The sequence below is a fragment of the Mustelus asterias genome, chromosome 3 (genome assembly GCF_964213995.1).
Source record: "Mustelus asterias chromosome 3, sMusAst1.hap1.1, whole genome shotgun sequence".
Taxonomy (NCBI): domain Eukaryota; kingdom Metazoa; phylum Chordata; class Chondrichthyes; order Carcharhiniformes; family Triakidae; genus Mustelus; species Mustelus asterias.
In genome coordinates, this window is record NC_135803.1 from 118,323,844 (window position 1) to 118,337,837 (window position 13,994).

The 13,994-nt window shown below is 41.8% G+C and overlaps 1 protein-coding gene across 1 annotated transcript in view; it reads left to right on the forward strand.

Moving 5' to 3' along the window:
* Positions 1–13,994, forward strand: part of suclg2 (succinate-CoA ligase GDP-forming subunit beta) — a 400,364-nt gene that overhangs the window by 140,212 nt on the left and 246,158 nt on the right. Inside the window, exon 2 of the mRNA XM_078209475.1 lies at positions 465–606. Within this exon, the coding sequence (XP_078065601.1) occupies positions 465–606 (142 nt within the window). The remainder of the gene's footprint in view (positions 1–464; positions 607–13,994) is intronic.

The following is a 13,994-nucleotide window of genomic DNA, read 5'->3' on the forward strand; positions in this document are numbered from 1 at the left end:
GTAGATAAAAATACCACCACCTAATTCAAGGGTAGAGTGATAGCAATGCAATATCATGAGATTATTGGCAGACAGCAAGATGCAGGAGCATGCATGAGCAACCTTCACTGACAGCTGCTGAGGCAGGTCAACCTTTTCCCTTTACTCCAAGTTGTTTCATTAACATCTTGTCTGAGCATCTTGGAACAAGCTTTCAGGGATAGAAGCTCCCAGGGCACTAAAATCAAAGAGTAATTAAATCAGATGGTAGATAAGGAATGGCAGCAAAGCTGAAAACCTACAGTCTGAGGTGTGAACATGCTCAGCGAACCACAGAAAATGGCCAGTTATTATAGCCAATCATTGGAACTACTTTTTAATTACAGTATTCAGCAACACAAATAGACAGGAGTTTGTAATTACATGCACTGGCTGGACAGATGATTAAACTTACTCTTTTTCTTCTGTTCTCCATGAAAACACAGATGGTCCAGATAATCCCTGTGAGATGGCTGAACCTTCAAGAGTATCAGAGCAAAAAAATCATGGCGGACCACGGGGTCACAGTTCAGAGGTTCTTTGTTGCTGACAATTCACAAGATGCCCTGGAAGCTGCTAAGAAACTGAGTAAGTTGAGTATCAGCAGCAATTTGAAAAAAGAACTGCTACAAAATAAATGGTTAATCACAGAAAACCTTTCTGCTTAAAACTTTACAATGTCAGTAACTTTGATCTACAAACGACTAATGAGTTAATGGCACAGATTTTTTCTGTGAAAGTAACAATGAGGCTAACAGCACTATTATTTCAACAGAAATTGGATAGAAACTTCCAGTCAGTAAAGGCCCACAGTTAAATGTGAAATCTGGAAATTACTGTCCAAGATGCCACACTTTTTATTTCATGGGATGTGGACGTCGCTGGCTAGGCCAACATTTATTGCCCATCCCCAAAATACTCTTACGTAGGTGGTAGTGAGCCACCTTCTTAAACTGCTGAAGTGCATGTGGTGTAGGTACATACAGTGCCATTAGGAAGTGAGTTCCAGGATTTTGACTCAGCGACAATGAAGGAATGGTGATATAGTTCCAAGTCGGGATGGTGTATGGCTTGGCAGAGAACTTGCAGGTGGTGGTGTTCACATGCACCTGCTGTCCTTGTTCATCTAGATGGTACAGTTTGTGGATTTGAAAGTTGCTGTTGAAGGAGCTTTGGTAAGTTCCCCTTGTTGTCGATGGCCATTGCCTAGCACTTGTGTGGCATGAATGTTACTTGCCATAGAGTCCAATGGTGCCTATAGGTATGGGCTGCTTCAATATCTGAGGAGTCGTGAATGGTGTTGCACATTGTGCAATCATCAGCATTCATCCCATCTTCTGATGGAAAGGTAATTGATGAAGCATCGAAAGAGGGTTGGGCCTAGGACATTCATAGGACTATAGAATCCTACAGTGCAGTAAGAGGCCATTCGGCCTATCGAGTCTGCACCGACCACAATCCCACCCAGGCCCTATCCCCATAGCCCCATGTATTTACCCTAGCTAATCCCCCTGACACTAAGGGGCAATTTAGCACAGCCAATCCACCTATTCCGCACATTTTTGGACTGTGGGAGGAAACCGGAGCACCCAGAGGAAATCCACGCAGACATGGGGAGAACGTGCAGACTCCGCATAGAATGTGAAGATTCCGCAGACAGTGACCCAAGCCGGGAATCGAGCCCAGGTCCCTGGTGCTGTGAGGCAGCAGTGCTAACCACTGTGCTACCGTGCCGTGAGGAACCCCTGCGTTAATATCCTGGCATTGAAATGATTGGCCTCCAACAACCACAGCCATCTTCCTTTTGTGCTAGGTATGCCTCCAACTAGTGGACAGTTTTGTCAGGGCTCCTTGATGCCATACTTGGTGAAATGCTGCTTTGGTGTCAAGGGCCGTCGCTCTCACCTTATTTCTTGAATTCAGCTCTTTTGTCAGTGTTTTGACCAAGGCTGTAATGAGGTCAGAAGCTAAGTGGCCCTGGTAGAAACCAAACTAAACATTAGTGAGCAGGTTATTGCTGAGTAAGTGCCGCTTGATAGCACTGTCAATGACCCCATCCATCACTTTACTGATGATCGAGAGTAGGCAAATGGGGCAGTAATTGGCCGGCTTGAATTTGTGCTCCTTTTTGTGGGCAGGACATCCCTGGGCAATTTTCTACATTACTTGGTAGATGTCTGTGTTGTGGATGTACCGGAACTATTTGGCTATGGGTGTGACAAATTCTGAAGCACACATCTTCAGTACTACTCCCAGAACGTAGTCCCATAGCTTTTGCAGTATCCAGTGCTTTCAGCTGTTTCTTGATATCAGGTGGCAGGAATCAAATTGGCTAGAAACTGGCCTCTGTGACTTGGGTATAGAGGGTGCAATTTCGAAATTTGTAGATGAGACGCAAATTTGGAAGTATTGAGAACGATGAGGAACATAGTGATGGACTTCAAGTGGACATGAGCAGGTTGATTGAATAGACCGACAAGTGGAAAATGAAATTTAATGCAAAGAATTGTGAAGTGATACATTTTGGTGGGAAGAATGAAGAAAGGCAATATAAAATTTCATTCTTTCGGCCCTGTAGACTAATACCACCGTGAATCTCGTCTTCTCATGTCCTGTGGTTTTCGCTAGAGGTGTTTTTCAATCCTTCTCTCAACAGTTTGATTTCTGGGCATATCAAGATTCATGGGTGCTTCATCCATGTTATTGATGTGACATAATGTTTTTTCCACTGTTTGGTGATGAATTGCTGGAAACTGGTAATTCATCACTCAGTTCTTTTAGTAGTCTCTGAGCGATCTTCGTCTTCTGCTGTAGCACTAGGCATTTTCATTCCATAAAGTAGCTGCGCCAACTGAAATCTTTGCTGAACTCAGTTTGATTTGGCCTGCATAAGTGCGTACGTACAAATTGCATTTCTGGTGACAATGCGGCCATTCTGATGTTTTTCACGTACCTATTCCAATACATATTTTAAATGATCAGTCCGCTGCCTCTTTTCTGCCTCAAGGCACATTTTGTCTTGGACATCTTCTTTGGGGCATATATCTTCTTCATGGTGTAAAGGGAAGTTAAGTTTAACCAGCTTATTAAAGAAGTAACATGCACTGTGGATTAAGGGGAACCAATGGATGTACTGAATGTGGATTTCCAGAAGACATTTGATAAGGTGCTACATCAAAGGTTATTGCGGAAAATAGAAGCTCATGGTGTAGGGTCCAGCATATTGGCATGGATGGAAGTTTGGCTAGCCAATTTATACCAAGTAAGTAGGTCTAATGGGCCATTTTTTGATTAGCATGATGCAATGAGTGGTGTACTATAGGGCTCTGTGATGAGGTGACAACTTTTTACAGTTTATATAAATGACTTGGATGAAGAGACCAAAGTATGGTTGCTAAGTTTTGCTGATGACACAAAGATGAGTAGGAAAGTAAGTTATGAAGAGAACATAAGGAGGCTACAAAAAGATGTAGATAGATTAAGTGAGTGGGAAAAGATCTGGTGAATGGACTACAATATAGGAAAATGTGGAATTGTCCATTTTGCCAGGAAGAATGAAAACAAAGCATGTTATCTAAATGGTGAGAGATTGCAGAGCGAGATGCAAAGGAATCTAGATATCCTAGTACATGAATCGTAAAAGGTTCATATGCAGGTACAGCAGTATTTAGGAACGTTATTGAATGTTACTGTTTATTATGAGGGGGATTTAATACAAAATTAGGAAGGTTATGCTTTAGTTATACAGGGAATTAGTGAGACCACATTTGGAGTACTGTATACCGTATTGGTCTCCTTATTTAAAGAAAGATATAAAAGAATTGGAAGCAGTTCAAAGAACGTTTACTGGACTAGTACCTGGATTGGGTGAGTTGTCTTATGAGGAAAGGTTGGAAAACCTAAGCTTGTAAATATTGGAGTTTAGAAGAATAAGTAAGATGTGACTTGATTGAAACATATATGATGCTGTGGTGTCCTGACAGGGTGGACGTGGAAAGGATGTTTCCTCTTGTGGGAGAACCTATAACTAGGGGGGTCACTTTAAAAATACGGTGTTGTCCATTTAGGACGGAGATGAGGAAACTTTTTTTCTCGGAAGGTTGTGAGTCTTTGTTACTCTCTTCAAATGCGGTGAAAGCAGAATCTTTGCATATTTTTAATGAGGGAGAATTTTGATTCCCTAAAATTTAAATGAATGGGAGGAGATTCCCTTAATTAGATAAAACTCTTAACGGACTTGACAAAGTAGATGCTGGAAGGATTTTTGCTTTGGCTGGAGACTATAACTGAGGATTATTGTCTCAGGCTAAGGGATTAACGATTTAAGACTGAGATGAGGGAAAATTTCTTCATTCAAAAGGGTTGGTAATCTTTGGAAATCTCTACCCTGGAGAACTGTGGATGCTCTGCTGTTGAATACATTCAAGACTGAAGTTGATAGACTTTTGGATACTGAGGAAATGAAGGGATATGGGATAGTGTGTTAAGTGGAGTTGAGATGGAAGTTCATCCATGAGTGAATGGAATGGTGGAGCAGGCTTGAAGTGCTTTCTGATCTACTCCTCCCATTTTGTACATTCTTTAGTGATTTCTTGTTTCTGTTAATTTTCTGCTGTACAATGAAGGGTATTGTTTTGACTGTCATGTCATGAACCTCGGAAGCCATAGACAAATTCCTAGGCTATATCCAAGTAGTGACTTGGGAGATGTACCCCTAAATGAGTTTTTTTAAAAATTGGTTTATTAGTTTCACAAGTAGGCTTACATTAACACTGCAATAAAGTTATTGTGAAAAATCCCCAAATGAAAAGTAGCACTGAAATATTACAGGTCTTTAGAATATGGTATTAAATATTTTATGGTGCTATAAGTGCTACAATGCAACACAGTAAAACATTAACCATTTGGATCACAATTTAGGAAGTGTTCAGGTCTTTCCAAAAATATTCTTTAAAGAATTGTGACTAACTAGGAATTTATAATTGGTTGCTGTAATTTGCCATTTGATTTCCAATATATGGATGATTTGCTAGCTCATAAATTAATAGTTAACTAATTCTGAAGACACTACAAGAAAGTTATTTTGTGTTCCACAAAATTAATTCAAATTCAGTTGAACATTTGTGATATATGCTGCATCAGAATTATTTTCTGAAACTTTTCCAGCAAAAATCACTCAAGCTAGAGGTACAAAACATGTTGTTGCCAAGACCTTAATTTTCACTCGAAGTAGGCAATGCTGTGGATAGAGTTATACGAATCTAGATAGTCTTGTCTGTGTAGCTCGCAAGAAATAATACTTTTCACTGTATACTAATACATGTGACAATAAATCAAAACGATAAATTGCATTCAGTTATATTACTGTGAGTAAATTTTAATATAGTCACTTGATAGTACAGGACTCGAGAATTGATGAAAAAAGAGGCATGTTGTCGAAGTTTTTAGTCTCGCACTCATCAGGACAGTCAACAACACCACATTTCAAAGAGAACAAAAATTTATACTGGATGAGAAAAGGGTACTGATTGATCGGTGGAGGGAATGCACCAGGGAACCGTTGTTCCCCATGCTTTTGTTTAATTGAAAAAGCCACAATTTCTGAACACGCTCTCTTTGCAAGGGCAATTTTGATTTGATTTATTAATGTCACATGTATTGGGATATAGTGAAAAGTATTGTTTCTTGCATGCCATACAGACAAAGCATACCGTTCATAGAGAAGGAAATGAGAGAGGGCAGAATGTAGTGTTACAGTCATAGCTAGGGTGTAGAGAGAGATCAACTTAATGTAAGGTAGGTCCATTCAAAAGTCTGATGGCAGCAGGGAAGAAGCTGTTCTTGAGTCGGTTAGTACGTAATCTCAGACTTTTGTACCTTTTTCCTGATGGAAGAAGGTGCAAGAGAATATGTCCGGGGTGTACGGGGTCCTTGATTGTGCTGGCTGCTTTTCCGAGGCAGCGGGAAGTGTCAATGGGTGGGTGGTTGGTTTGTGTGATGGACTGGGCTTCATTCACGACCCTTTGTAATTTTTTGTGGTCTTGGTCAGAGCAGGAGCCATACCAAGCTGTGATACCACCAGAAAAGATGCTTTCTATGGTGCATCTGTAAAAGTTGGTGAGAGCCATGCCAAATTTTCTTAGCCTCCCTGAGAAAGTAGAGGCGTTGGTGGCTTTCTTAACTATAGTGCGGCGTGGAGGGACCAGGACAAGTTGTTGGTGATCTGGACACCTAGGAACTGAAGCTCTCAACCATTTCCACTTCATCCCTGTTGATACACACAGGGGCATGTCCTCGGCTACGCTTCCTGAAGTCGATGACTATCACCTTCATTTTACTGACATTGCGGGAGAGATTATTGTCGTCGCACCAGTTCACCAGATTCTCTGTTTCTTTCCTGTACTCCGTCTCATCATTGTTTGAGATCCGACCCACTACGGTGGTGTCATCAGCAAACTTGAAAATCGAGTTGGAGGGGAATTTGGCCACACGGTCATAGGTGTACAAGGAATGTAGTAAGCGGCTGAGGAATCAATCTTGTGGGGCATTGGTGTTGAGGATGATCGTGGATGAGGTGTTGTTGCCTATCGTTACTGATGGCGCGGTCTTTGGGTTAGAAAGTCTAGGATCCAGTTGCAAAGGGAGCAGCTGAATCCTAGGCCACAGAGTTTGGAGATGAGTTTTGTAGGGATAGTGGTATTGAAGGCTGGCTGTCGTCAATAAGCAGGAGTCGGACACAAGTGTCTTTGTTATTCAGGTGTTCCAGGGTTGAGTGTGGGACCAGGGAGATGGCGTCTGCTGTGGACCTATTGTGGTGATCGGTGAACTGTAGTGGATCCAGGCAATCTGGGTGGCCGGAATTGATCCGTGCCAAGACTAACTTTTCGAAGCACTTCATAATGATGGACTACGTATAGCCAAATTGCAAACTCATCTGATAATTTGGTTATTAATATCGTCTTAGCACACTCTGAATTGTTAAGTAAATGCTGTTCAATCACAAAATCACATCTAATGTGGGGCTCTATGTTTTAAGTTTTGCAAGCATGGGCTGATTGCGTATGATGTGGAGATGCTGACATTGGACTGGAGTAAGCACAGTAAGAAGTCTCACAACACCAGGTTAAAGTCCAACAGGTTTATTTGGTAGCACAAGCTTTCAAGTGTCGCTCATTCTTCAGGTGAGTGAAGAGTTGTGTTCACAAACGGGGCATACATAGACACAGACTCAATTTACAAGATAATGGTTGGAATGCGAGTCTTTACAGGCAATCAAGTCTTAAAGGTACAGACAATGTGAGTGGAGAGAGGGTTAAGCACAGGTTAAAGAGGTGTGTATTGTCTCCAGCCAGGACCTTAGTGAGATTTTGCAAGCCCAGGCAAGTCATGGGGGTTACAGATAGTGTGACATGAACCCAAGATCCTGGTTGAGGCTGTCCTCGTGTGCGGAACTTGCTCGGCGATTCTGCGTTGTCGTGTGTCATGAAGGCTGCCTTGGAGAACGCTTACCTGAAGATCAGAAGCTGAATGCCCGTGACTGCTGAAGTGTTCCCCAACAGGAAAAATCTCACTAACTGTCCTGGCTGGAGACAATACACACCTCTTTAACCTGTGCTTAACCTTCTCTCCACTCACATTGTCTGTACCTTTAAGACTTGATTGCCTGTAAAGACTCGCATTCCAACCATTATCTTGTAAATTGAGTCTGTGTCTATGTATGCCCTGTTTGTGAACACAGCTCTTCACTCACCTGAAGAATGAGCAACACTCCGAAAGCTTGTGCTGCCAAATAAACCTGTTGGACTTTAACCTGGTGTTGTGCGACTTCTTACTGTGATTGCGTATGGTCAGCACTCTGCTTGTTTTGAATGGCTGAAGGAACATAATGCTTGATATGATCCATCAGTCATAGGGATGTGCGGCCTACATACCTAGCATCAAAACAGCACCGAAATTCATAGACTTTATTATTCATTTGTGTGGTAGGTGGTACATTTATTTGGCTTGACAGCAGCATCCTGTTAGTGGAGAATACCACTCCTGTCACTGCCGCGTAGTGGCCGCGTGAGATGACTAGCTTCACCTGTTGCTCAGTGCTGGTTTCAAAAATTACCATGACAGACCGTTGATATTTATGAATCTTCCTTTTATGCTCAGCTACTTTTGCTGTGCTTATAATTTATAAGAGTATATTCGAATTAAAAGCTCATATGAGTTAAATTTTCTGTGGTCAATCCCACGTTTTCAGAGAAATGTTTCAACAGATCTTGAAATTCCATGCATCAATCAATTTTGCAAAGTGATTGACATTTGAGTAGGAAGGCTGCAATAGGGAAATTTAAGCCAAAAGATTTTGAGTTGATACTTTCATTTTCAGTAAGGCAGGTTTGCCCTTTGTCTTGGTAAAGGCTCACATTTATTAGTGAAGTATATAAGCAAAATGACATTTTCATGAATGTTATCTATTGCTGGTTAATTTTGTTTAGTGCAAAGGGCTCCATATATGTTGGCCAAAATTTGAACTTCTCTCTTCGGACTGGCCAGTCAATTACTCTCATCTTCAATGTAACAATTGTGAGGTTTATAAGATGATGATGTTTTGGGATTGCATCTGTCAATTTAGGGTAAATGAATGAGGTCATGTGACTAGTTCTGAAGTCTGCCTACAGTAAAGTTTTGGGGTCTGATTGTAGAAGGCCAAAATATAAAGTGAGATTTAAGCATATGACCTGCACAAAGATGTTTTAAAAAGTAAGTTCCTTTATTCCATCAGCATCAAAACTGTATAAGCTCTCAAGGAAAAGTAACCTATGCACAGAGGAAATTCACTGCTGCTGCTCCAGACCTCTGTCCTATTCGAGACCTCAGCTCCTCAATGTAGTGACTCACAGATTTGTTCTGCTGCCCCAATTCCGGGCTGCAGTCCTGTAATCTCCCCCTTTCCACGAGGCTTCTGTGGCATTATCCTCCTCCAACCTCTGCTCTCACTCAGGGCCCACATCCAGCTTTCTTCAGCCTGTGTTCTAGGCTTAGGGTCTACTTCGAGCTTTGGCTCCTGTTCCGAAGGGAGTCCCAGGCCGACTGGATCCCCCTGCGTGGTGCCCTCCCAGCCAGCCAACTTCTGCTGGTGGGGACCTAGTGCTCTGCAGTAATTGCCCCACAGTGGGCAGGGTCCATCCTCAGAAGCCACTTCATAAAGTGTGAGAAATGTTTGGAAGTATAATTTTGTCCTTTCAAATTTGTGCTGTGTCTGGAGACAGAATTTTGAAGTGGGGTGAAGTGCATGTCTACCACCATTGGTGGTAAATACTTTGAGGCAGTGAATTTACAGCAGTATATTGCATCAAAGCTATTGATTGACTAACACGATTTATCCCTGTAGCTACTAATCCAAGTGAGGCCACTAATGAGCTAATGTTGAAACCTGTGTAAAAATATATAGTGCATTTTTGGAAGTTGGCTTGTGCAATATGAAAAAACTTTACCAGTTGGAAAAAAGTTAACCAGCCATTCTGAAAAATAAACTGCTCGAAATAATAGCACAACATTGAATCAACTCAAATTCTTTTATTCATATAAAATTGCAACACATCAAACTGTCTCAAAAATGTATTGATTCTGAAAATCAAAACGTTTCTTTCTGGCTTTGGCTGAACCAGTGTTCCATTTGACCCTGAGCTGAGCTTCTGATCTCATATCATCTCCAACACCCATTTTCACTCTGAAACATGAGCTGACTGCTGCTGAAACACTCATCTATATTTTTGTTGCTTCCAGATAATATACCAGTGCTCTCCCAGCCAGCTTCCCATCATCTACCTTGCATAAAGTTGAGCTAATCCAAACTACGGCTTGCCTCTATCCTAACCCACATCAAGTTGCACCACTCATTACCCTTGTGCTTGGTACATTAGCTACTTGGAGGCATCAGCCCCTCAAATTTAAAATTCTCAAGTTTAAATTCCTCCATGGCCTATCCCCTCCCAAAGTCTGTCACCTTCTCCAGTGCTGCAAAATTCCAAGAACTCTAACTTTCTTTAACTCTGAGTTAAGTATCCCCATCCACTTCACTGCAGCATTGTCATAGGCAATACAACCATATCTGCTTGAATTCCCAATCCTCTCTTCCTTTAAGTTGCTCAGTAAAACCTATCCCTTTATCCAAGCTTTTAATCATCCCACCGAATATCCCCTTCTTTGGGTTAGCAGCAATTTTTGTCTAATTAGATTTTGTCAAACATTTTGGAATATTTTCCAACATTAATGAGGCTATCATCATAGAATCCCTAGAGTGCAGAAGAGGCCCTTCAACCCATTGAGTCTGCATTCTCGGGATTCTGAAAGAGCACCCGACCTAGACCCAATCCCTCGCCCTAACCCTGTAACTCCACACATGGCCAATCCACCAAACCTGTACATCTTGGACACTAATGGGCAATTTACCATGGCCAATCCACCTAACCTGCACATCAGTTGACTGTGGGAGGAAACTGGAACACCCAGAGCAAACTCACGCAGACACGTGGAGAACATGCAAACTCCACACAAGACAGTGACCCTAGGTTGAAATTGAACCCGGGCCACTGGCGCTGTGAGGCAGCAGTGTTAACCACTGTGCCATCATGCCACTGTTTTTTCAGTAACTTGGTTCTTGAGTTAAATATTTTACGTAGGGTTTACTAATGAAGACAATTTCATTTTTGTGTAGGAGCACTTGGATTATGGTAATAAAATGAAATGCAGAATTAATATAACTCTGATTATTGCTGTTGCAATATTTATGGAGACCAATAGCATTCAAAAAGAAATTTGAACTTCCAGTTGTTTGCTGAAAAGGATGGCATGATAACATTTCATGTTTTAAAACTTTTACCGTAACAAATTACCTAAAACACCATTGACTAAACACTATTTTCTTTTTGTAAGCAATTTCTACTTCCAGCTGCAGAAAGGAACATTCCCTTTTCATACTTGCCACACATCACACTCTCCATGGATGTAATGTCTTTATAACAAACAATCCACAGTTGCTCCCAGTTTCCAATGAGTCCCTGTATCCCCTTTTCACAAGTTGTAACCTCGAATGACTATCCTTCGGCACTTTCCTCAGTTTCCAGAGCGTCCCTTAAATTCAATACCTGCAGTAAAGCCTGTTCCGATGATTCTTCTTGCCCCTGGCCAAAGCCAGCACAGAACTCCCAAAATCATTAGATGACTGTGGGATGTGTCTCTTTGTCTAGAGACTGTTTTCTTCTCGCATTTACCTATGGTAACTCGCAAAACAAACAGCCTCTTCTCTCTCCTGAGCACACAGATCTGCTGTTTGTCTGACATTCATTGATTTGTAGGGAAGCCTGCAACATGATCCCAAAATGCCCTCTTCTCCACGGCAACATGAAGCACATTAGCCTTACATCCCAACAGAAATGCTAATTCATTATCTTTAATCCCAACTTAGTTTTTATCCTAGAGGTAAACGGACATTTTACTCAGTACTATCTTTGTGGGACTTTGGCAGACTTGAGCTGGAATTTTCCAGACATTCAGGCCAGCAAAATTTGCCCATCCCACTGTAGTGAAGAGAGATTTGGCTTGCCGCCAGATTCTCCTTTTCTGTGCAGCAGGAATGTGGTGTGAACAGGTGGTAAGATCGCACTCTGAGTCCAGCCATTGTGAACTCTCAGACTGATGCCATTGTCTCCAAGCTTAATTCTTCCCAGTAAAACAATCTTAACCCTGCTTTTTATAGCGGGAGAAGTGAGCAAGCCTTTGGCATCCCAACTTCTGGCTTCCAAGGCTGAGCAATAGTGCAGAACTTGTTAATATTTTTGATTATTATCCCACATCTGCTCTGTCATGTTTTGTGAAATTTAAAGGAGTGACTTCCTGTAAATTTCCACAACACAGGTTATACATGGAATGTTACAGCATAGATATATGCCATTAAATGTGCACCAGTTTTTTTCACCTAAATGGTCATTGAATCTAATCTTTCTGTTTGCTTCAAAACATTTCTTAATGTGCTTTTCCTTTCAAGCATTTGCCATTTTCCCCTTTGAAAGGTGTTATGGGCACTTGAATGACCATTTGTGACACAAATTCAGAAGAACAGAATAAATAGAAACAGGAGTAGGTCACCGGGCCCTTTAAGCCTGCCCTGCTATTCAATATGATCATGGCTGATCGATGCTGGCCTCAACTCCTTTTCTGTGCCACTTCCCCATAGCTCTCTAATCCTCGATCTATCAAATATTTATTCATCGTCACTTTGAATACTCAGCCTCCACCACCCTTTGGGACAGAGAATTCCAGAGATTCACCATCCTTTGCGAGAAGAAATTTCTCCGCGCCTCAGTTTTAAATGGCCGGCCCTTTATTTTGTAGCTATGTTCCTTTGTTTGAGACTTTCCCACTAGTGAATGCATCTCACCATCTACCATGTCAAGCTTCCTCAGGATCTTATATGTTTGAATAAGGGCACTTCTCACTCTTCTAAATTGCAAGGAATACAGACCCAGACTATTTAGTCTCTCTTGATAAGACAGCCTCTCAACCCAGGAATTAGTCTGGTGAATCTCCTTTGGCTGGCCTCCAATGTTACTATATCCTCTTTAGGTTAGGGGACCAAAACTGTACGCAGTATTCCAGGTAAAGGCCTCAGCAACACCCTGTATAATTGCAACACCACTAACACCACTGTAGTGGGTCGGATTTCAAACAATGACGAGACAGAGTACAGGAATGAGATAGAGAATCTGGTGAACTGGTGCAGCAACAATAATCTCTCCCTCAATGTCAACAAAATGAAGGAGATTGCCATCGACTTCCGGAAGCGTAAAGGAGAACATGCCCCTGTCTACATCAATGGGGACGAAGTAGAAAGGGTCGAGAGCTTCAAGTTTTTAGGTGTCCAGATCACCAACAACCTGTCCTGGTCCCCCTATGCTGACACTATAGTTAAGAAAGCCCACCAATGCCTCTACTTTCTCAGAAGACTAAGGAAATTTGGCATGTCAGCCACGACTCTCACCAACTTTTACAGATGCACCATAGAAAGCATTCTTTCTGGTTGTATCACAGCTTGGTATGGCTCCTGCTCTGCCCAAGACTGCAAGCAACTACAAAAGATTGTGAATGTAGCCCAATCCATCACGCAAACCAGCCTCCCATCCATTGACTCTGTCTACACTTCCCGCTGCCTCGGCAAAGCAGCCAGCATAATTAAGGACCCCACGCACCCTGGACATTCTCTCTTCCACCTTCTTCCTTCGGGAAAAAGATACAAAAGTCTGAGGTCACGTACCAACCGACTCGAGAACAGTTTCTTCTCTGCTGCTGTCAGACTTTTGGATGGACTTACCTTGCATTAAGTTGATCTTTCTCTACATCCTAGCTATGACTGTAACACTACATTCTGCACTCTCTTGTTTCCTTCTCTATGAACGGTATGTTTTGTCTGTATAGCACGCAAGAAACAATACTTTTCACTGTTAATACATGTGACAATCAAATCAAAAACAAAACCTCTCTATTTTTAAACTCCAAACCCTTTGCAATAAAGGCCAATATGTCATTTGCCACCTTAATTACTTCTTAACTAGTTACTCCACATTCTGATTCACAACAGAGTTTTTCCTCAAATTTCTCAGTTAATTATAGTTGTAATAGATGTTGGAAAAAATTATAAGGGATAGGATTTATAGTTATTTGGAGAGTAATGAATTGATAGGTGATAGTCAGCATGGTTTTGTGGCAGGTAGGTCGTGCCTTACTAACCTTATTGAGTTTTTTGAGAAAGTGACCAAGGAGGTGGATGGGGGCAAGGCAGTGGACGTGGTATATATGGATTTTAGTAAGGCGTTTGATAAGGTTCACCATGGTAGGCTTCTGCAGAAAATGCAGATGTATGGGATTGGGGGTGATCTAGGAAATTGGATCAGGAATTGGCTAGCGGATAGGAAACAGAGGGTGGTGGT